This window comes from Tiliqua scincoides, chromosome 2 (assembly GCF_035046505.1).
Source record: "Tiliqua scincoides isolate rTilSci1 chromosome 2, rTilSci1.hap2, whole genome shotgun sequence".
In the NCBI taxonomy this organism is placed as follows: Eukaryota; Metazoa; Chordata; class Lepidosauria; order Squamata; family Scincidae; genus Tiliqua; species Tiliqua scincoides.
Window position 1 is genome coordinate 50814001 of NC_089822.1, and position 24247 is coordinate 50838247.

Below are 24247 nucleotides of genomic sequence, written 5' to 3' on the forward strand. Positions count from 1 at the left end.
CCCACAAGAAAATTGGGCTCTCCCATATCTTCAAGTATGGTCAAGATTTGTGTATTTTCTCTTCTAGCATTTTCAGCTAATGAGTTCCTAAGTGAGAAAAAGTGCTTATTTTTGGTTCTGACCTGTTTAATGCCATCACTTCCTGCCTAATGACATCACTTCCAGCGCTGGGCAGGCACCATGAATACTCTTCTGCCCTTGATATGAAATGAGTTTGACACCCCTGATCTATACCTCTCTTTCTCCATAACCTGTCCTACCTCACAGGGTTGCTGTGAGGACCAAAAAGGAGGGAAGGGGCCACCCCACCCTGAGCAAATTGGAGGAAGGGTGGAATTAGAATGTGAAAAACAAAGGAATGAAATAAACAAGCCCCTTGGCAGTTTGCAGTCAAAAACCGCAACAATAGTAAAAACCTAGTAACGAAGCATGTAAAACGGAGGGCTGAGGACTGCGCATGCGAATTCCGGCACGCTCTCCCTCCAGGGTCCACTGTTGGCGCTGCCTGCGGGCGGTCCACGATGTGGTGGTCCCAAAGATGGTTCGCTCTTCCCTAGGAGGAGGAGGGGCTTCAAGCCTGGTACCTTCCCGTCAACTGCTGGGTGTCTGGTGAGCCGGCCCTGGGATGGGGAAGACCCAACCCTGAGAAGGGAGGGAGGCGTTTCTGGAGGCGAGAGGAGCGCCCCAGGACCTCACTCAGGCGCCAGCCCGGGGAGACGGGGGAGCTCGCGCGCTGCCCGGCTTCAGCGGGACGCTGGTGGGGCTCCCGCCCGGGGTGCCCCAGTCACCTTTTGCAGCCAGCAAAGCGCTCTGGTGAGGCTGCCGTGGGAAGGCAGCACCTCCTTCCGTGCAGTCCGTGGCTCCTCAGGCGCCCCCCTCTCTCTTGCTGGCAGTGGAGGCGCGCGCTCCTGTGCGCAAAGAAGGGACGAGCCTGCGCCAGGCGCAGCCATGGGCAGCACGCTGCGCTCGGGCTTCTACCTGGGCAGGAAGAGCTGCGCGCTGCTGGGGGCGCTGCTGGGCGCCCTGGTCGTCGCCCTGCTGGCGCTGGGGAGCCTCTACGGGCGCTGCGCGCGGAGGCTGGAGGAGGAGAGGCCGCCCGCCGGCACCCCTGCGGCGCCCGCCCTCGCCAGCCCTGCGCCCACGGCAGGGCGCCCGCCGGGCCCCTGGGACGAGCCGCGCCTGCCCGGCGACGTGGCGCCGCTGCACTACTCGCTGCTGCTGTGGCCCCTGGCGGCGCCCGGGCTGGCGGAGGCGCCGCACGCGCACTGGGGCCAGGCGAACATCACGCTGCGCTGCCTGCGGGCCACGTCGCGGCTGCTCCTGCACAGCCACCTGCTCTCCTACCGCGGCGCCTCCGTCTGGGGCCCCCTGGACGCGCCCGACAGCGTGCCGGTGGCCGAGCTGTGGCTGGCGCCGCTCCGCCAGTACGCCGTGCTGGAGCTGCGCGCCAACCTCAGCGCCGGCGCCCTCTACCAGCTGCGCCTCTCCTTCCAGGGCCAGATCAGCGGCGAGCCGGAGATCAAAGGGCTGTTCTTCAGTAGCTATGAAGACGAAGGCGAGAGCAGGTAGTGCTGCGCGCGCTGCTGGTCCTGGTGGCCGCCTCCCGATGGCTGGCTCACTGGGGGGTGGCTGTTGCATCCCAGGAACCGCAGGAGGACCTCATGGCTCTCCCATGTGCTGTCTGGCTGCGTGAAGAACTCAACAGGTGAAGATGGGAAAGAGGCTGAGTTTCGGCCAACCATTTTCAACCGCTGTGCCATGGCACATTGGTGTGCCGCGAGGAGTCCACAGGTGTGCCGTGGGAATTTTTGGGAAGGTCATTTATTAGTACAGCAATTTTCAGTCTTTTTCTTCTCACGGCAACTGGCAAGGCATTAAAATTGTCAAGGCACACCATCCGTCTTTTGACAATGGACGAGGCACACCATGCTGCCAGTGGAGGCTCACATCCGCCATTGGCCCTACTAGTTAATGACCTTCCTCCAAATTCCTGTGGCACACCTATGGACCACTCGCGGTACACCAATGTGCCACGACACAGTGGTTGAAAATGACTGTATTTGTAGGACCAGTGGGGGATGTGAGCCCCCCACTGGCAGCATGGTGTGCCTTGTCCATTGTCAAAAACCTGATGGTGTGCCTTGACAATTTTAGTACCTTGTCAGTGTGCCATGAGATGTTGAAAGGTTGAAAGTTGCTGGTTTGGGCCTTGCTGGCACCTGCCAGCAACTTAACCTTTGGCTGTCTACTAAGGTCAGTGTCTGCCCCAAAGCATCAGTGGCCACAGATCTGACATACAAAAAAATGGAAACAGAAAGGGGTGGAGACACACAACACAACACAACACATTGCAGTCTCCTGGGACATTGTGCTTCAAGTCACAAGTCACATGTGACTTCAAGTCACATTCTCTTCAGCAGGAATATTTTAAAGCGCCACCTCTGTTTCCTAATTGAGAGAATGCTGCTTGCTTATTTTTTCAAATCCACAACTCCATGCTCTGTTGCTCCTGGGAGGCTATTGAATGTGCTTAGCCCTTTTCAGGCTGGTGATTTTTTAAATTAAGAGATTTATTTAATTCTGCTTACCTAAGGAGCTCTAAGTATATAGAAATCATGATCTTATTTGGAGATGGCCCTTTTGCTTCCAATCAAGTAGGCCGTCAGCCACCTGAGTTTGCTATTGGTATACACAAGAGTGATGAGAGAGGGAGATGCTGTTGAGTCTCTGAGAGAGCCCAGTTACCATGCCACTTCTGCTCAAGCATTACTTCTCAAAGCGCTTCTCAGCTGCTGAGAAATGATGCTGTGGTAGAAGCGGTGCTGCTGAAAGGGCAGCCCACGTGATAATTGGGCTGTTCCATATCTTGAAAATACGATCAAGATGTGTACATTTTCTCTTCTATCTTTTGTAACTGATGAATTTCTGTATGAAAACCAAGTGTTTCTTTCTAACCAACATCTGCTTAGTGACATCACTTCCTGTTTAAAGATGTTACTTCTGCCCCTCAGGAGGCACCAGGAATGTTATTTGGCCCACTATATGAAACTAGTTTGACGCTCCTGACCTAGCCTCTGTTTCTGATGAATGAAGAAGGAGCAATTGAGTTAGTCGCCCCTTCCAATCTTCTGACAGGCAGCCCAATCCTGAGCTCCTTTGGTGCAGCTTTGTTGGCACCGAAAATGGCTGCCGCCAGATCCTGTGCACCATGGGCTACCTCGGGCAGCGCTTTCGTCCCCTTCTCCCGGGTAAGGGAAGTAGCCCTGCAATTGGAAAAGGCGTTAGTGTAAGGCATCGAGCCCCACAGGAATGCACAGGATCTGGTGGAGCAGAGCTCCACCGGACCCACCCCTCCCACCCCGCTCCCTCCCCTGGCACACCTCCTTTCCCCGCTTCCCCATCACTCCACCTCCCCACCCTCTCTCTGCCCTCCGCTTGCCTCCCCCCTCCCTGGAACACCTCCTACCCGCCCCCTCCCCACCCCTGCTTACCGTGCCGTGGCTCGGCAGTCCATGTGACCACCAAGTGGTGGAGGCCAGCGCCTGTGGTAAGGCCATAAAGCACGTTTGCGACAGTGCATGCTGGCAGTAAGCCGGTGTGCACCGTTCAGGATTGGGCTCTGAGGTCCGTACTCAGTGTGCCCAGCGCTGGCCCTCCACTGGCGTTGAGTTTTGCAAATGTACCATAAGGTACACCTGCAAGACTAACCACTGGGCCAGCACTGGCTCAGTGTGAGCTTGTGTTGAGTCAGCACTGGCTGGAGGCCTGTTGCACACCACTATGGGCAAGCACCGGGCAGTGGAGTGGTGAGTGGGGACAGGGGGAGGTGTTCCGGGGCAGGGGAAGGGCGGGAGTGGAGTGGGAGGAACTCAGAGTCCCACATTGGGTCTCCTGGCCCAACACATGGCCAGCTATGTGCCGGCTAAATAGCTGATGCAGAGTCAAGTAGCCCCATTGTAGTGCCTCCTCCCTTACCTGGGGAAAGGGGGCGAATGTCCCCTTCCCCCAGGTTGCTGGCGGCAGCTGCCTAGTGGCCACTGGATGCAATGACAGCTATTTTGGCACCGCTGCTCCTCTGGGCTCAGGGCAGATCAGGGTTGGGCCTCCTGGCAACTGCTTCAGTGAGCCTCATGGATGGACCTTGGTTCTTTCTTTTTTCTTTTAATGCATACACTTTAATACTTCTCTAAACCGATGGAGTATCTCAAATATGAATAAACACTATCTTGTCTATGCCTGGCCCCGTTTTTCATACAAACCGATAGGTACTCAACCACTTGTTGCTAATAGTATATAGATAATATTGATAATAATTAATAATTGTTTGGGCAAAAAGAGTGTCTAACTTTTTTTGTTTTAATTCCTGTTTTAAGAATCCATGGCAAAACATACCAGTGTTGAGAGAAATTATTGTTGAGCAATGGCAATGTTTTTGGAAAATAAAATTTCAGTTGGATTAATTGAAACCATTCAGTTTTACTCTGTCATCTGGAATAAAATTCAATGGAAATTCAATTTGTTTTAGGTTGTTTTAAAAACAAATTCATTGTGATGCCTCACCTGTGGTATTATCAACCTGATGTTTGTTATTTACCTGCCCCACTAACAAGGGTTATCTATTTTAAAACTTGATGGACATACAGTGAATCAGCTTTCCTTTTTTGAAAACAATGCCCTTATCGATACATGTTTTGTACTTTTGATCAATTGAGGACTATAGTCAGAGAGCCAAATTTACTTGTAATCTGTTCTGCTTTTGCTGACAGATGAGCAGAGAGTCTTGAAGCATTCCAGAATGCATGGCATCATGCTTGATCTAGGAGAAATAGTGAACAACTATAAACAATAAATTTCTTGTTGCCAAGGAATATGTATTGCTGTACATTCTGTGTGTGTCATTATAAGATGCTCTTTTGAAAAAAATTTCCGTGAAACATGCTGTGAATGCTTTTTAAAGAGATATATCTATCCTACAGTTGTTCTTTTTCTTTTGTGTTTGCAGCAGTCTTAATTCTGTTTGTGTTGCTACATGTGCACAACTCCAGCTGCTCAATCAGGCTGGAGAATTGTACATGCAGCACCACCTAGGGGTATGCATGTAAAAACCTGCTTTCACAGGCGCAGGTTCCCTATTTGAATCATGGTGACTAAATTTAATCCTATTTGTATTATCAATCTAGGTGGCTGATTGCATCACAGCTAGAGCCAGTAGCTGCAAGGAATGTGTATCCATGCTTTGATGAACCTGCCATGAAAGCCACCTTTAATATCAGTATTGTTCACCATCCAAGCTATGTAGCTCTTTCTAATATGCCTGCTCTAGGTAAGAAAAGAATTAAGCCTCAAGCTAGTGCTAACTGTAGGAGTGGTCAACATCTTTGGTACCTGAGGCAGGGAACCAAGTGCTAAAGTGGTGGCCTAGAGTGCCTCCTCGGCACACTCTTCCACTTCAGGTGCAATCCTAACCCCTTATGTCAGTGCTTGCAAGCATTGACATAAGGGCAATGCAGCTCCCAGGTAAGGGAACAAACATTCCCTTTCTTTAAGGAGGCCTCCGTGAGTGACACCCAACTGTAGGATGCAGCACATGCCCCATTGGCACCGCTATGTCAGTGCTGGAAAGCACTGACATAGGGGGTTAGGATTGTGCCCTTTGTCTTCTGCGTTGTTACCCTCCTCCTTTTCAAATCTGAGCAAGAAGGCAGGCAGGGTGGGTGCTCACATGCTGCAAAACCAGGTGTGGAAGCAGACAGGTACCCTCATGCCTCTGAGGTAACAATGACAGCAGGCAGCTGAACTGAGCAAATGAAGTGGGCAGAAACTCTCATACCATCTCTCTGCCCCAGATAATCCATCACTAGGCGTCACCATTGCATTACTGTAAAATATGCATCATTATGAGCTTACCATGGCTAACAATAGGATTACAGTTGATGCTTCTAGTAGCAACAAGAATAATAGTAATATTGTTTCTGCCCTTGTTGCTTTAGAACAGTGATTCTCAACACGTGGTTCTGGTACCACTGGTGGTACTTGAGGTGATGTCCAGTGGTACTCACAGATATCCAAATCCCTGCTGCCTGGCAACAAGGCCAGGAATGCAATACAACCAGCAGCAGCAGGAGACTTGGCTCAGTGGGCTGAGCCCCATGTGCACTTTTCACAAGCTCTAAAAGCCCTCCTGTCTGCCCTGTGTCTCTTACCGTGTTTGTTGCATTGCAACTGGCCTCCCAGCAGCAACTGTTACCCTGCAGATGCCTGATCTCGTCTGATCTCGGAAGCTAAGCAGGGTCAGGCCTGGTTAGTACTTGGATGGGAGACTGTCTGGGAATACCGGGTGCTGTGGTGGTTGGCAACCTTCAGTCTCAAAAGACTATGGTATAAGCCTACAGCACCCGGTATTCCCAGGCAGTCTCCCATCCAAACACTAACCAGGCCTGACCCTGCTTAGCTTCTGAGATCAGATAAGATCGGGCATGTGCAGGGTAACAGTTGCTAGGCTTATACCATAGTCTTTCTAGACTGAAGGTTGCCAACCATCTGGCCTCCCAATCCTGAAGCAACTGGCAATGACATCATCAGTTCCTTTCAGTGGCACGTCCAATAGGTGGACCATGTGAAGTGGTACAGTGGGGGACAAATGTTGAGAAACACTGCTGTAGAAAGCATGTGTACCAGATCATCCCAAGTACCAGATCATCATAGAAACCTGGAAGGTTTTTTCAGCCTTTTTAAAATTGTTTTTGCCATTGTAATCTGTTTTGCTTGCCTTATTTTACATTCTAAACTTATTTGGCCTAATTATATTTTTGAGTGGGAAACTGAAGCAATACAAATGGGTTTTATTCCACATGTTTCTAACTCCTACACATTCCAGTTCCAATAGGTACACTTAGAACTTCTGGAGGTTTTTCAACTACTCAAAAGACTCTAAAAGTGTGAATGGTTTGTTTAGGGAGGTGCTGAATTCACAAGTGGTTTGGAGGCCTCTTGTGAATATAGACATTTCTCCTCAAGACGTGTGTGTGAAGGGGTTGCAGGATTTGGGTATCAGGATAAAATTGACCCTACAGGTTAAGTGCTCCAATACGTTTATAACTTAGATGTAACATAGTCCTTGTTCTTCAAGGACTTTAACCTGATAAAATTTATCCCATTGTTTCTCAAACTGTGGGTCGGGAGCCATTAGGTGGATTGCAAGCCAATTTCAAGTGAGTCCCCATTCATTTCAATATATTATTTTTAAAATATTAGACTTGATGCTACCATGGTATGTGACTGCATTTGGGGAAATGTTATGGACCTATTCTTTTAACAGGCTACTATGTATATTCTTTTGACAATGATAGTACATAGAACTTTCTCCTGGGTAAATGTGGGTAGGATTGCAGCCTAGGATTGTTAAAAATTTTCCTGCTTGATGATGTCACTTCTGGTCATGATATAACTTCTGGTGGGTCCTGACAGATTCTTATTCTAAAATGTGGGTCTTGGTCCTAAAAGTGTGAGAACTACTGCTTCAGCCTGATAATTAATATTGAATTATTTCTGACAAACAAAATACCACTTTTGACATCCAGCAGCCATGGGATGAGTGGATTGTTTTAATTTTTGATTGAGAAGTTCAGGACTCTGTGTCCATTTATTAAACTCTACTTGTACAGCTTAAGTGGGTAAACATGTGTAAAGCTGTGCTGTAATGTGGCATATAAACCAGTTTGTTGAGTTCTATCTGATGGGAGGGATTTAGATATTTATTTATAAAATAAATAAATAAAATGTTGATGAAGTTAACTGAGGTGGGAAGAAAAGAGGACAGTTGGGAAGGTTTGAGTTCAGAGGTCTAAGAGGGTCTGGACAATCCCTAAATATATAGGAATTCATACAACCATTCACATAAGCTTGGGGCAAGTTCTTCTTTCAGTCTTTGTAAGGACAATAAGAATGTGCAGCACAGACAACATCAAATGAGTAATTAGGACTCTCTGAAACAAGGTCTTATTTGTTCTTGCTCTTAAAAAGGATATACAATAAAAACACTCTTACTAGCCTGTAAAATGGTCAGGAGTGTTACCTCAGTATAACCTTTCTGAGAGGAATTTAGGGTGGTGATGGTGATTCCCAGTGGATATAATACAGAATATTTTACCCTTCTGTAACAGTGGATGGGCAGCCGAATCCTGAGCTACCCAGAGGGTGGGGCTGCCGCTGTGCCAAAATGGCTACCGCGGCATCCAATGTGCAACCGGGCAGCCCATGGCAGCTCCTTGGAGAAGAGGACTTTCTTGAGCTGGCACAGAATTGGAGAGTCCCGTGTTGGGCTGTACAGTTCGACACAGGACTCAGAATCTAGTGGGGCTGAGCTCCACTGGTCCCACCCCCTCCTGCCCCACTCTCCCCAACCACCCTCTTCCCTGCCCTCCACCTGCCTTCCCCCTACCTCTTCCCGCCCTGAAATGCCTCCTCCCCACCTCCCCCCACACCATCACTCACCTCTCCACCTCTAGGCAGTGGAATGCGGGTCCAGCACCAGAGCTGATCCAGGATGGCTTGCATTGGGCTAGCTCCAGCACTGGGCCCACAGTAAGGGCTCACAAACGTGCCTTATGGCAAGTTTGAGACAGTGCACACCGGTGGCGCATTTTTCAGGATTGGGCCCCTAATCTCCTTCCACCATTGGTATTTTGTCCTCTCCCTTAATATTTCATAAGCTTTGGATAAAAGGGAAAAGGTGTTTGTAAATATTATTTGAATGCATTAGACATTAGACAATGCATTACGATTTATTAAGATTGAATTATATTTGTTATTGTTAATAGTTTGTTAAAATTATTTCTTATTAGCTTACTCCACAGTAAATGCTTGTGTTTTTAATGGGCAAATCCTATCTGGTGAAGGCGCATAGAATGTAGGGCTGCCAGCACAGAGTCCACTGCATCCTATGTGTCATCCCAGGGAAGAGGCCAGTCAAGGCAGGTAAGCGGGAAAGATTTACTGTAGTTTCCCAGCCACTGCATGGTCCCCTGTGGGACTCCTCAGAGCTATGCCTGCTCTGTAACTGGCATCACTCTGAGGAACCTGCTGGGGTTTCAGAATCTGGCAGCTGCCGGCTCTGCCTCATCCTGCCCCAATCTCTGTCCCTTTCCTACTTTCTGGCAATTCCTGCTGGTAGTTGGTCTGCACCTCACTGCTGGTGGTGCATGGCTTTATGGCTGCTGCACTTGTGGCTGTGCAGTAGCCCTGGCACTAGGTCTATTGAGATGACAGGGCCCTTGTTGCACCAGTGTATCTGGCAGTACACCAGTGCAATCCAAGGATAAGATTAGGATGTACGAACTTTACTGGTATTTTACCTAAAGCAAATGTGAGAAGTAGGGGTAAGTCCTTAAAGCAATTTAGATTGAGGGCTTGTACCATATTTACCCCAAAACTTAATCTAACCCTTTTACCTTCCCAATCTCTCATGCAAAGTGGGGTTGCGCATGCATGAAATGTATTCTGCTAGACTAAGATCTGTACAGTAATTTTCATCTTTAATATTGGTACTTGACATTATTTGTTTTTATAGGTGCATCTGAGTATAAAGATTTGAATGAGAGCACATTTCGTTCACTAAGTAACTGGACTGGACCGATGAATTGGACTGTCACAACATTTGAAACAACGCCAAAAATGTCCACATATATCACTGTTTTTATAGTCTGCAACTTTGACTATGTCACCACAACTGAGAGAGGCAATCAGGTGAATAATCTGCTGTTTTGTATTTTTAACCTGATTGTTAGCCGCCTTGGGTGCCCTTCGGGGAGAAAAGCGGAATATAAATCAAATAAATAAATAAATAAATAAATAATATAATTATTATATAATTGATTATTAGTGAATAATCAATATATAATGTTGATTTGTAATAGACTGTAGCAGCACATATGTGCACTCACCACTGAGTTTTAGGTTATGCAATCTACTCCTTTGTTTCAAGTATCATATTACATTAAACCATATCATAGCATATTTTCATTATAAAATTAATTGGATTCAGAGCCCTTATCATGTGATGGCATAAAGACCCAACATAGCATACAAATGATCCAGGTGGTGAACAGCTCTACACAAATTGCAACTGCTGTGTGGTGCCCCACTATTTTTTGATGAAGGGTTGTGGCTCAGTGAAAAAGCACATGTTTGCATATAAGAGGTCCTAGATTCACTTCTTGACACTTCCAGGGTAGGGCTCAGTGGCGAATCCATCTAGCCCCATGCCCGGGGCTAAGGTCTGTAGTGTCACTCCTCCCACTCACCTGGAGCAAAACGGACCCTTGCACGGCTTCAGGACTGACCAGAGAAGCCTCCGGAAGCTTCCCTGCAGGCTTCCCTGTGGTCTTAATCTGTACAAACTAGAAGCACAGTTTCTAACCGTGTTGGAAACCTTAATGCTGCTGGTAGGGTTGGAAAGTCTTCTGTCTGAAAACACTGCTTCCAGTCAGTATCAACAGTACTGACCTAAATGAACCAGTGGTCTGATTTAGTATAAGGCAGCTACCTATGTTACCTGCCTGTGTAATTGTTTTAAGGCAGGAATTAACCTGAGTATTAGTGCCTTAATTCTCAGATGCCTGAGTTACATGGAGCATGCTCAAACTTGATGGTGCCTCTTTTCGTTTTATACTGAACATTATTTTGGTTGTGGTGCAAAATATAACTTAAATTATGAGTGTAGAAAGAGGTAAAAGTTAATTTGAAAGTCTTTCTTATGGTCTTCCTATGGGGCAGATGTAACGTATGTGATCATCTGTAAAAAGTATTGCAATCAGAACACTAATCTAGCATCCCAGTCCAGCCCTGTTTCCCATGCAGTGTTGCAACGGTGCTGGCATGGGCTACCCTGCATCTTGCATGGGAATTTAGCAGGCAGGAGGTCTCTTCAAGGTAAGGGGACATTTGTCCTCTTGACCTGCACTAGCAAAATTGCTGACACAAGTTCAAGTACACCTGTGTTGGGATTTCAGGCCTGGGAAGGAGGATAGATGCAGCCTGTGCCACTGCTGCTGATCCCGCCCCTGCCTGGACCTGATCTGCCCATCACTGCCCCCATTATTGCCCTCCTCCTGCCCCATTATGCCCTTCTCTGCTCCCTAGCCTGCATCAGTGGACTCAGAAAGTACCTTGTCTGGCATGCACTGGGTCCCCTGCTGGTGCAAGCAAGCCAGCTAACCCTTCATTCCAGCCCACCCAATTGCTATGCCATTGCAAAGTGCTTTATGGCACTTGTGACAACAAGCCTCAGTCCAGTGGGATTGTGCCATCAATGACAATAACCTCCATTTAGGAGGCAATAACTACAGGTTGAGTCTCATTATTCTGGAGGGTTCTCAGGTGGATGGCAAAAACTGCACTATAGCAATTTAAAAAACAAAGTTCCTTTGCTCTGGTGATTTAAAAACAGCCTTGCTGACCTTTGTAATGCACACAGAGTCAATCAGTGTCTGCTCAGGGGGAAGGGAGGAGTGAAGCCTGCAGAGAGAATGATTGATGAATTGTCAGCTGGCTGCCCTCTCTGACCTTACTAAATGACCATTTTCCTTTAATTTAAAGGGCCCTCCTCATCAGCTCTGAGATAGAAAAATCTGTGGAATCTGTGGATAATTAGGTTATACCTGTAATCACTTGCGTCACTGCAACAATGGTTGGTTAGCAACCTTCAGTCTTGAAAGACTATGGTATAAGCCTACAGCACCAGTATTCCCAGGCGGTCTCCCATCCAAGTACTAACCAGGCCTCATCCTGCTTAGCTTCCGAGATCAGATGAGATCAGGCATGTGCAGGGTACTGCAACAATAAAAAGCAGTATTTTAAACTGATTTTAAAAGGGTGCATTTTTTCCCTTCTCCAGGGATCAGCACATTCCTTCTCATTTGCAGGGGACATTTGTGTTGAGTCAAATCCATGTATAACAAGGCTGGACCTGTATATGGATTAGATGCTCTTTGTCTGTCTGAAAAGTAAATAATCTTTGTTCGTTCTGACAGATACGCATTTGGGCTAAGAAGGATGCAATTAGGAATGGTTTTGCTGACTATGCTTTAAATATCACTGGACCACTCTTTTCATTTATGGAAGACTTCCTTAATATCAGTTATCCACTTTCAAAAACAGGTATGTCTACCTCCTAACTTAAATTTAAAAATAACTTAAAGCACTAAAATATCTTCAAAAAATTGTGGCCGTTCGCAGTGATGTGATCTCTCCCTAGAAATGGTAGTTTATCTTTTTTAAAAAAAAACCCAAAACCCCTTCATTTAGTAACATACAAAAGGTTTAAAAAATAAGTATGCACCACCAGAGCACATGCTACATCCTGCAGTGTGTGTGTGTGTGGGGGGGGGGGGGGAGTTCAGGGGGTCTTCTCCAGGTACAGGAACATTTGTTCACTTACCTAGAGATAAGCCTATGAAGTGGCGTAGCTAATGATCGTGAAGCCCGGTGCCAAGCTCAAAATGTTGCCCTGGAGGTGATGTCACAACTGGAAGTGACATCACACCTGGGCTTTTTAAAAAGTGAAAATGGAATCCACCTACTCCCCCCAGCTGCTCACTGCCCACTTGCTCTGCTGCCTCTCCTCAGTCAGTGGCATAGCTAAGGCATTTATCTGCTGCCTGGGATCAAAGAAGATTTTGTAGCTTGCCCGCCATGACAAAAATCAAATTTAATTAAGTAAATAAATAAAAAGTTACTGGTTCCATGCTGTATCATAATAACATTTCATTGGCACTCAGAACAGTCAGTCTCATAGGCCAGTTTTGAGTTAAGCAAATACACTTTTTGTTCCATAAGGCAGTTTCTGGTTAATTTTCTGGTTAATTTTCTGTCATTAATTGGCTGTAACTTTTGATAGAATACAAATATTCCAATGCAGTTTATTTCATTGCATTTTGCATTAAATTACCTTTCCAGTGATATATGATGGTATTATTCATACATACCAAGATTTTCACAATTTTGGTCACTAGTGTCAAGCTCAACTTGTGGCCCCCCTAAAGCTTGATGCCCAGTGAAACCACAACCCCCTGCACCTCCTTAGCTATGCTACTGATCCTCTGACACCTGAATGGTCTACGACTTGCACCAATGATTTAGCTGACGTATGTTTGAATAGATCTAGGAAAGCAGATCAAGTCTGGGAAGAGGGATAGGATATTGTCTGCATTTCTGCTGCCGATACTGCCCCCTTCACAGTCTTGATCTTCCCCCTGTTCCACCCTGGTCTCCTGTTCTGCCCCTCCAAGCCTTCCTCCTGCCCACCCCCCACGAGGGCCTAGGAGAGGAGGGTAAAGGGGGTAATTTGTACCCAGGCCCAGGGTCCAAAGGGGGGCCCTGGAGCCAAAGGAGGGGGCCCAGAAATATCCTGGGATGTTATATTTTCCTATTTACTCAGACTTGTTGCCTGCATGGGATGCTGGGGACACTACTGATGCAACATGGGTTGGTAGACCTGGGCTCCAAAGACTTTTCCAGGTGTCTCTACTGTCCACCTACCCTGTTTTGCCCCTCCCTGCCCATCATCACCCTACCCAACTGTTTCACCCCCCCTTTGCAAAGGGGCCCCAAAGAAACTGTGTACCCCCTGATAAAATTCCTCTCAGAGGCCCTGCCTCCCATAATGACTTCCTTGCACCATAGGATGTGGAGGAATTGCTGGCATAACACTGTGGCTGTTTGCCACTTGTGGTAGCAGTCTGTCTTTGCACTATGGCATGTTTTGTGACAGTCATAAAAGGCCTTATGCTGCCGAAACACTAGTTCTGGCAGCACAAGGCCCTCATAGAACTGGACCTTTAATCATTCTTCATTCTTTCATCATCCTTTGCCACAACTTTTTCTTTTTCTTTTTATATGTAACTAATATTTTACTGAATATTCCAAATGGCACATTTTGCCAGCAGAAGAGGCTGAATGGTGACAAAAGTACTTCTTCCAACACAATTAAAGTATGAAATCCATTGCAACAAATTTCATGGAGGGCAGACAGGTGGCTGTTAGCCATGTTGGCTACATGGAACTTACATGTTCAGAGAAAATCTGTCACTGAATAGCAGCTGCTGTGGGAAGGGTACAGTGGGGGAAGGCTGCAACTTTAATGACTTCCTTGTGGGCTTTTAGGAGGCATCTGCCCACTGGGAAACAGGAAACTGGACTAAATGGACCTTTGCTCTGATCATGCAAGGCTATTCTAATGTTCATGTAATGCCTTGTTGTTACATTAAACACAGTGATAAATACTTTTTTTGCAGCAAAAGCAGGAAAATCACAGGGAAATTCTAAAACCATTTGCCAGATTATTTTTTTAAAATAATTAAGGTTTGCTTTAATGCTATTGTTGTCAGCTGCTGAAATCTTGAGATACTGTGGCAATCAGAGAGTTGCATGTAAGTGTGTTAATGGTAAAATTGTTAAAACTACTTTTTCCTGTTTGAACCAATTCAGATCTGATTGCATTGCCTGAATTGGGACCATCTGGTATGGAAAACTGGGGGCTAATGACCTTTACTGAATCATCGTTGTTGTATCGTCCACAAGATAAATTCTCATACAGGAAAATGGTGATTTGCCAGATTATTTCCCATGAGATTGGACACCAGGCATGTGGTAAAATATTCTTTACTTTTATTCATCCTTAAAATGAAGTTGATATTTTCCAGCTGCTGTATAGGGACTGCAGTATGGGGACTGGATTTGGTCTCTGTGGGCCTGTGCGCATCCTTGTGCCAGCCTCACCGACTCCCAAGTCATTGTAGATATGCCTATCCAGTGTAAAGGGTTGCTGAGATATGGAGGATATTTCCTAATGCAAGAGTTGCTTTTACTTTCTGGTAGAGAATCTAGATACTTGGCCAACCCAAACTTGAGTTTTGGTGCAGCAGTGCATGCAATAACTTGCATTGCTGCAATAACAGTCAAATGGTCTGCCTGGCAAGTGAGACTTCCTGCCTTGTTGCATTAAACTTTCCACCATAATTTGTTATGAGTCATAATAAATGCTGTATATCGCTTTCCTGTTGTTTGTGTATCTTCCTCTGCACTGCTTGGAGTAAACCTTTTACACAGCATACTTGTGCCACGTAAGAGGAGAGAAATAATACCAATGGCTTCTTTCACTAACAATAGAATAACAATCTGGTTCTCATAGAAATGTAGGAAAATAGAGGATATAAGAATTACTTTTCGGATTAAGTTCATGATCCACCTAGTTCAGCAACCTGCTTCCAGTACTGCATAGCTAGGTGTATCTGGAAGCTCACAAACACGTATCTGAAGTGTTGGTCTTTCCCTGTTATTTGTCCCTAAGATCTGAAACTCAGAGGTATACAGGTTGAACCTCATTATTCGCGTGGGTTCCATTCCAAGCACTCACATGGATGGCAAAAAACACACTATAGCAAATCAATTTAAAAAACAAGGTTTCTTTGCTCTGGTGATTTAAAAACAGCCTTGCTGACCTTTGTGATGTAAGATAAGAGTCATTAAGAAGACAATCCATCAATCAGTACTCCTCCAAGTGCTTACAAAGGCACTTCACTCAGTCCCTCCCTTCACCAATGTAAAGTGATCACCTTTCTCTCACGAACTCAGGGGGAAGGGAGGGGTTGCCTGGAGAGAGAAGGATTGATGGATTGTCAGCCAGCTGCCCTCTCTCTCATTAATGAGACTATTGTTAAAGGACTGTTCAGTTTTTAAAACTGATTTTAAAGGGATGCATTTTCCTCTTCTCCAGCAATCAACATATTCTGTCTCATTTGCAGTGGCCATTCATGTTGAGTCAAATCCGTGTGTAAAAAAATCAGTGTATAACAAGGCTGGACCTGTATTGCCCCTGACCATGAAGGCTGCATTTAACTGACAAGCTTGATACAGAATATTACTTAAGACGTATCTGCACTACACATTAACTATAATGGTTTGCAGTTTTGTAGCAATGCATTGCAGAATACTATAGTTTCAAGGGATTCTTTGATGGGATCCATTATAAAGCAGTATTGTAGACTGTCCAACACATAAAAATATTAAAGACAATGAATAATAACTAGAATTTGAAAGGAACCAAATCCCTATAAAACTTTTTATCTGTTCTACTTCATTTAATTATTTGCTAAGGGCACTTTCCAGTGCAGTCTTATATCTACTCTGAAGTAAGTCTCTTTGAGTTAATAGGATGGCAGCTCTGGTCAATAAATAGACTCTTCTTAATTTGGCTAGTGCACATACCTATCCTGTGTTTTTATCTGTTTGGCTTAATATTTTGTAATGGTTTTTTTTTTTTTTTTAACTTGATGGCAGCCAGGTGTTTGAATGACCAGGAACAGAGAAGGAAAGAGGATTGTGGGGGAAAAACTGTTAACATTTGTTTAGCTCTGCACTATTTTTAAAAGTCCTTAAGAAAGTACTTAATGGAAGCTACAGCCCCAGCCTAAATCCCCACAAGGCGATGCAGTGGCACCAGTGTGGGCTATGCTGCATCCTGCAGGGGATTTTTGGCTACTGAAAGTCTCCTTGGGGTAAGGGGACATTAGTCCCCTTGCTCCAGTGTAAGCCTCAGCAGCCACAATGGATCAACTTGGTATCACAAGTCAGCGTTGATCTATGCAGGTGGATCAGACCTATGATCCTGCCCTCCCCCATCCCATCTTCTCCCTGTTCACCCTCCCCCCTGCCCCGTTCTTCATGGAAGATGTTACAGAATTCAGTGACAATATATACACGTTAGATAAAGCCATTAATTTCTCTTTTGAAGAAAAGATGACAACTATAGTTTGAAATAATGCATTCAATGTTCCTTCCCCCCCCCCCTTTCTATTCTTTAAGTGGTTTGGAAACTTGGTTACCATGAATTGGTGGAATGACTTATGGCTTAATGAGGGATTTGCAAGTTACCTGGAATATCTTGGAGCAGACTACATCAAGTGTGGCGTTGAAATGGTAGGTGCATGTTATCAGTGGCATCCGGAGTTATGCTTCCATGGACAGAAGCACACACCATGAACTCAAGCTCTCTCTGAATGGAAGGAGTAGTCCTCTTGATAAGAACCCTTTGCATGAGAAGAGTATTTCTTCTGTTCAGGGAGAGAGATTGATTCATGAAATGTGTTTTCAGTCACAGAAGTGAATGGATACTAACCTATTTCAGCATTTTTTATATAGGTTTTCCCTGAAGTATACTTATGATGTTACTGCCTTGAAGTTACTAGGAACCCAGCAGTGCAAGCTTCAGGTTTTAAGCCATTCTTGAGCAAGGTAGCCTCAGTGGGTCCCCTTATTTTCCACAAGGCTGGGGCCAGTTCCCACTATTACCCAGAATTAGAGGGTGGGGAGATTAGCATACTGCTGCATACTGTCTGGGAGTTTGAAAACCACAGTAAGTCCTTGCAGGGGAAGGGAGGGAAGCAGCGGGGGCAGGGGGCAGGCAGTGACGCGATCCCAGGATCGCATCGCTGAGGGCGGCTGCAGGGACTGGGATGTAGTCACCAATCCCTGCAGCAGCCTTCCTGGGGTGCGGGGAGCCCTGCATGATTGTCTGCAGGGCTCCCCAGGCTTCTAAAAGTGAAAGTGGAGCAATTGCGCTCCACTTCTGGTTTTGCGGAGGTGGCGCGCAATTGCTCCGCTTTCACTTTCTGCAGGCTGGGGAGCCCTGCAGGGCTCCTCACACCCTGGGAAGGCTGCTGCAGGAACTGGTGAGTGCATCCCAGTCCCTGCAGCTGAAGTTGCAGCTGTGGTGTGCAGGGAGACATAAGTTTCTCAGTCTGCCTTCCCCCTACCCCCGCTCCTTAAGGGGGCAGAGGCCAGGGCCCTCAGGCTGGGGCGTCACGACGCCCCAGTTTGAATACCACTGGCATACTGCAATGGCTGCTGCTCCTGTTCCCTCCACCATTGCTCTCTTCCTCCAGAACCAGAGAGAAAAAAGTGAACTGGTAATAAGAGCATGGAATGATAGGAGGGGCAGCTGTTTGGTGGTGGGCTCACTGCTAACCTAGCACTCAACAGTGGCATTGCTAGGAGGGTGCAGGCCGCACCAGGTGACACCCACTGGGGGGATGATGCGCTAATATTGCAGTTTTTAGGATTAACTCTACCATGTCATATACCGTTGGATGCGGAAGTTCCAGCGGAATGCAATGCAAAAAACCAGAGTAAGATATCATCTTTCCATCAAAAGTTATGGCCAAAAAACCAGAAACCAAAAAATGCATGGAGCCCTATGGAAAGTGAAACCATATCGTGCCTTTACTCGTGAATAGGCGGACTTGCCTTAGTCCTTCGGAAAGGGTAGGCTGAGAGGATTCCAATGACACCAGAATGGTCCCTATCCAATGAATGTAGCCCCCAAAAAACATCCAAGAAAGAGGTCCCTCCCTCCAAGCTGGCGAATGTATTGAACCCTATGGAAAGTGAAACTAAGCCATACGGTCGCGTTTATTTGCGAGTAGGCAGATGAGCCTTGACTCGTGATCAGGCCCAGGCAAAGGGGAATGTGAGGCCACCAGAATGGCCCTGATCTGCTGGAACTGGAGCTCAACAAATGCTCCAGAAGGCACCCTCCTAAAAAGAATAAGACAGAGGCTTGATATGGTAAGGGGAATGTTTTCTATTTTGCACTTGCAAAGCCAAGTAGGTCTTTATCTTGATATGCTTGAAATAGAAGAACTTTAAACTGGGCACTGGGGAGGGCTGGAAATCTCACTGATTCTTTTGGGGGGGGGTGTTATTGCAGGCAGACTACAGCGAAAATTCACTTGGTGGAGCAGGGCTGGCTCTCTATTTAATTATTTCTTTTATTTTAATTTAATTATTTATAATTATTTATTTTAATTTGCTTGATGATGTCACTTCTGGCCTTGACATCACTTCCAATGGGTCCTGGACAGATTGTCATTCTAAAAAGTGGGTCCCGGTGCTAAATGTTTGAGAACTGCTGCAATAAGGTGTTAGTAAGTTGCCACGTTTTGTGTGTGTGTGTGTGTGTGTGTGTGTGTGTGTGTGTGTGTGTGTGTTGTGTGATTCTACTACTTTTCAAAATCACTAAAATCGGAGTTTGATTGATATATAACATGATGGTATTATTCCTCCAATGTGTAATTTCATGCAGAATGCAGTGAAACAAACCACATTGAAATATCTGTGTTCTGTCAAAAGGTACACCCAAAAAACCAGTGGGGGCGGGGCAATGGTCCATCACCACACCCATCACCTGGGGTGTTGCCCTGCCCACTGTATGGGGTGACTTACAGGCCTCCGCACCTGGTGATGCGAAACCTAGTGATGCCACTGGCACTCAATAGGTTCCTGATGGTGCCAACCCTGGACACTAATTCTGGAGTTTGGCTATTAACTCTCTTTTACTGTCTGTCACACTGTTATGAGTTTGAGTGGCTAGCTCATTGAGGATGGATGTCAGAAACTTGACAGAAAGATCTTAAAATGTGTTAATCATCATGCATGTTTCCTTGGATGGGCAATTCATCTGCTGGGTGTTGTGTTCTGCAGAGTGTGGGTATGGATATGTGTGTGTCTAAGTGTTTAGTTTATATGGATGGAGGCAGAGAGAGATCTGAGATCTAGTTGGAATAATCTGAAACTGAAGTTGCAGCTGTGGTGTGCAGGGAGAAATAAGTTTCTCAGGATCTGTTGTGGAAGTGCTTCTTTGCTTCCAGTATGCTCTGTTTGCATACCTATTTAAAAAAGAAAAAAAGAAAGCCAGCATTACAGACATGTCATATGTGTCCAGAAAAATCATAAATAGCCATGTTGATCCATTAGAAAAAATCCAAAAGCCACAGTCTGGTAATATATTATTTAAGACCAACCAAAATGACACAGAGTGAGCACAAGCTTTGGCGTTTTCTAGAACTTTTCTGTCAGGCTGCATGTTAAAAAAAAATAGCAAATGTGGGAGGGCAAGGGCAAAAAAGCTCAACATAATGTACTTGCAGGGGAAAAAACCACAGTGGAATGAACATATTGTAGGAGAGTGCCCATCAGTGTTGGAAAATAGACATAAATCCTCTATTCTGTGTTTAAAATATATACAGTGTATGAAACTGGGATTGGCAGATGAGGAATTTGAATTTGCCTGCTGACTGAGAAGACTTCTCCCTCATCCTTTTTTTTTTTTTTTTCTTTTTTTTTTACAATATGGGCCTATTTCTCACAGACAGCAGATAAGGTTTTCAAAATTATCAGAAATGATAATGTCCTCTGAACTGTTTCTCTTCAGGTGAGAGTACCTATGATTGCTCCACCTTGAAAAATAGCATGCCTAGGAAAGGCTAAGTAGAACACTTCTCCCCAAGATTTGGTTTTCTACACTGAAGAAGTGATATGTGCCCACTCTTGCTGTCTGGAATGGTGCAGTCTAAACACAAGTCTGCCACTTCATCTACTGTTTTTAAGGATTTGTGCGTTGTTTTCAAATCTCCACCTGACAGAGTTTCAATTCTCTGTCAAGGTCAGTTTGTAGTCCCAGGCTGCAAAGTCAGAATTATGAATGGACTTGTGATGTTTCACACAAAATGTCTCTTGTTGATTACTCCTCGGTTGCTGTGGTGATGTCTTGAAACCTCTACATCAGTGGTTCCCAAAGACCTACTTGGACTTTGGGAACCCTGTACGTATTTGCAAGGGTGGGAGCAGCAACTCTATTGGGATGATCATGTTTCTGCCAGGGTGGGAAGGGTTTTGTAAATCACCTGGGGATCGCTATGGCTCTCTGCAGGATCTGGGGAGCTTGCAACCCCCTCTGCAGTCCTCCTGGCAGCTTCAAATTCCTGATAAAAGCAAACTAAAAACAAAAAAAAACTTCCCTGTTTTTGCTTCAAAACCAGCAGGGTTGCAGGCTCCCCAGACCCCTGCCCCCCCCCAAAGACATAGCTACCCCCAGGTAAGTGTAAAAAAACCCTTTCCTCAATGGCAGCAGCATGATTGTCCCATTTGTGCTGGTTTCTGGGCCACTCCCCTTAAAGGGGAATGGCCCTCTTTCAGTCACAACCCACCAGTTTGAGAACCTCTGCTCTATGTTCTATTGGCAGAACCATAGTGCTGTTACTAAGAGGCAGATTGGGTATCTCCTAGTGTGATCAAAATTAGTATATGATGTCTTGATTATTTGAAATTTCTGTTTGGTATTTTGGCTTTCTGTCATAGACTTTGAATATATAGAAGTTGTCTTGAATGGAATATTACCTCAGTGACTGAAAGAAGGAAAGAGAAGGTAAAAAAAATCTAATTGAGGAGGTAGCTGAAACAGTCCTTTCCCCCCCTGTTTTTTTAGGCTTAATGTAGTATTTTATGGTTATTTTTCAGGACAAAGTGTTTAGCAGTAGTGTTTTATTACCAATGTTGGAGATGGATGATATGCCTTCTCGGTCCTTATCAGTTGCAGATGAAAAACAACATACAGATATTTTAACACATTTATTTGATCCTGTCACATACCAAAAGGTAAAAACCAAAAATCAAATGAATATTTTTTTTTAATACTGTAAGTTTGTGTACACATGATTAGAAAAGAAACAGCTAGAATTATCACTGTAGATCAGGGGTGTCAAACATAAGGCCCGGGGGCTGGATGTGGCCCATGGAAGCTTTTTATATGTCCCTCAGACTTACAGCTGCTGAGTAGTGCTGAGGTGTTACTCTGAAAGGGCAGCCCACATGAAAATTGGGCTCTCCCATATCTTGAAATACGAGTATGATCAAGATTCATATATTTTCTCTTTTGTTATTTGCAGCTAATGAGTTCCTAAGTGAGAAAAAAGTGTTTATTTCTGGTTATGACCTGTTTAATGACATCACTTCTTGCCTAATGACATCACTTCCGGCCCTCAGCAGGCATCATGAATGCTATGTGGCCCTCCGTATGAAATGAGTTTGACACCCCTGCTGTAGATCATAGTGAATATACTATTAGTATAACTTGAGCAAAGGAAACTGCTCTTTCCATTGAAGTGAATTGTGACGTCTTTATGGGCAGGGGAACTTCTGTGAGGGTATCAAATTTTCAGAGACAAAAAGAAAGTGGATCAGAAGCAGGGCATAGAAACACGTTCCATTGAATTTAGTAGAGCTTAGATTTCACCTCTTGGGCATAAATATTCCACTTTGCTTCCAAGACGGGATTCCCTATTCCACATGCTTTGCTTTCCCTGGGAGACAGAACGGGAGAGTGAGGTACATCTCTGCATGCATATCAGGGCACATTCTGAAACTGCAGGTTGGTCTGGGTGCTTATTGCCTGGTGTTCAGAAAGGAGCTCTGCATATATGCAGAACATGTTTCCGTCAATACTTAAGTATGATATATCCCCACATAGCTAGGACTGGAGAGAAGAGTTTATTGCAAGACAGGTTTGCTGTGTTTTACAAGTGGAGTTACATATGTCCCTTATTCCCATGCCTTACTTCTGAATATGGGGGGCCCCCATATCTGCAGATCCTGTATCCGCAGATTTATTTATCTGAGGATCATGTCCACGCAGGGTGACCAGATGCAATGGAGGATAGAGTGCTTACCTTTGACCAGTGTATAGAACAGGAGATTTTGGCAGGTGTAGATTTTTAAACCCTTTCATGTTGAACTGCACCTGTCAAAAAGCCCTCTTCTAAACAGTGGTTAAAGGTATAAGCACTCCGTCCTCCATTGTATCTGGTCACCCTGGGTCTATGGGGCCCCCCATGCGCACCCCTTCTGGTGCACGCTGCTCACTTCGCATCCAGAGGGTCTTCTGAGCCCAGAGGAGGCCGCGCCTGTCCGTCTGCCACCTCTGCCAGGCCCAGACTGAGTCTTACAGCCAAAAAGTCACTTCTGGTTTTTCTTTCCATAAGACTGGGTGTGACTTTTAATGCCTTATAATACATTAAAAACCATCACTTCTGGTTTTATGAAAAAACTGGAAATGATTTTTTTTTTTTTACTTTAAGACTCAGTCTGAGCCTGACAGAGGCTGCAGACGAATGTGTGTGTTGGTCTCAGAAGACCCTCCAGAGGTGAGGGGAGTGGAGTTCCTCTTGCCTCTGGAGAGTGGGGGGTGTTCCTGGTATCCGCAGTTTCAGTTAACTGCGGGGCATTCTGGAATAGAATCCCTACAGATACTGGGGCACACCTGTACTGTGAAGGAAGCCATAGATTCAGATCCATGCCATTTTTTCACTGGATTTATAAATAAAATTTAAATACAGGTGGGCCCACATTGTCCATGGATGCCAACCATTCCCATGGAGAGCCCATTGGACCCTCCAAACCCCACTGGAGCACCGCTCTGGTTAGGTCTGGAGGGTTTTCTGAGGCCTGCAAAGGCTGTGTGCTACCACCCGCCTGTAAAAGCCACCTGTTTTGCTCTTTGGATCATTTGTAATTATTTATTGAGCATAGTTTCTGTTTTGTTTATTAGAAAAAAGTCCTAAATACATTAAATATTCTGAGGTTGTCAGAAACTGTGATTTCTTGTTGCCATGGCTTCACATGCAGATATTTAGAACCCAAGCCTATGTAGGCCTACTCAGGAGTAAGTTCAATTATAGTTTACTCCCAGGTAAGTGTGAATAGGATTGCAGCCCCCCACATGCAAACCGACCCCCCCCCCCCACACACACACTTACTTGGAACCTCGCGCAACTCCAGGACACGTCGGGGAAGTCTCCTGAAACCTCCCTGATGCTTTAAACTGTGGTTCCGGCAAACCGGAAGCACAGTTTCCGACAGTGTCAAGAGGCTTCCATGTGGTCCTAGAGCTGCGTGAGGCTCTGCGCCTGAGGCATTTGCTCCGTTTATCTAATGGCAGGTCGGTCACTGCCCCAGTTCCATAATGTAGATAGGAATATATAAAGTTTAATTTTATCATAGATTTTTAAAAATCACTTGTACATAAGAAGTATCTTATGATACTTAAAATATTTAAGAGTGTGTGTGTGTGTGCGTGTGTGTGTGTGTGTGTATATATATACACATACATACATACATATATATATATATAAATTTTATTAAATATATTTTATAAAATAAAATGGTGTGTGTAAATACTTAAAATATTTAAGTATGTTACTTAAAATAAGAAAAGCGTATTGTCACTGTGATTTCAGTAATTAAATGCTTTGAATTTCTTAACAACTTCTCCTTTGAAAACATGTTTTAGGGTGCTTCCATTGTCCGGATGCTTTGCAGTTTTATGACTGAAGGACTCTTTATCAAAGCACTCAATGTG

At 45.3% G+C, this 24247-nt stretch overlaps 1 protein-coding gene and 2 pseudogenes across 1 annotated transcript in view; 2 read left to right on the plus strand and 1 right to left on the minus strand.

The window, feature by feature from the left end:
- Window positions 1-912: 912 nt before the first annotated feature.
- LVRN (laeverin) overlaps window positions 913-24247 on the plus strand; it is a 46644-nt gene continuing 23309 nt past the window's right edge. Inside the window, exons 1-8 of the mRNA XM_066616265.1 lie at window positions 913-1565; window positions 5181-5323; window positions 9569-9744; window positions 12030-12156; window positions 14485-14639; window positions 16861-16974; window positions 21352-21489; window positions 24179-24244. Of these exons, the coding sequence (XP_066472362.1) occupies window positions 949-1565; window positions 5181-5323; window positions 9569-9744; window positions 12030-12156; window positions 14485-14639; window positions 16861-16974; window positions 21352-21489; window positions 24179-24244 (1536 nt within the window). The 5' untranslated portion in view covers window positions 913-948. The remainder of the gene's footprint in view (window positions 1566-5180; window positions 5324-9568; window positions 9745-12029; window positions 12157-14484; window positions 14640-16860; window positions 16975-21351; window positions 21490-24178; window positions 24245-24247) is intronic.
- Window positions 6230-6349, plus strand: LOC136642446 (5S ribosomal RNA; annotated as a pseudogene).
- On the minus strand, window positions 11726-11843 carry LOC136642520 (5S ribosomal RNA; annotated as a pseudogene).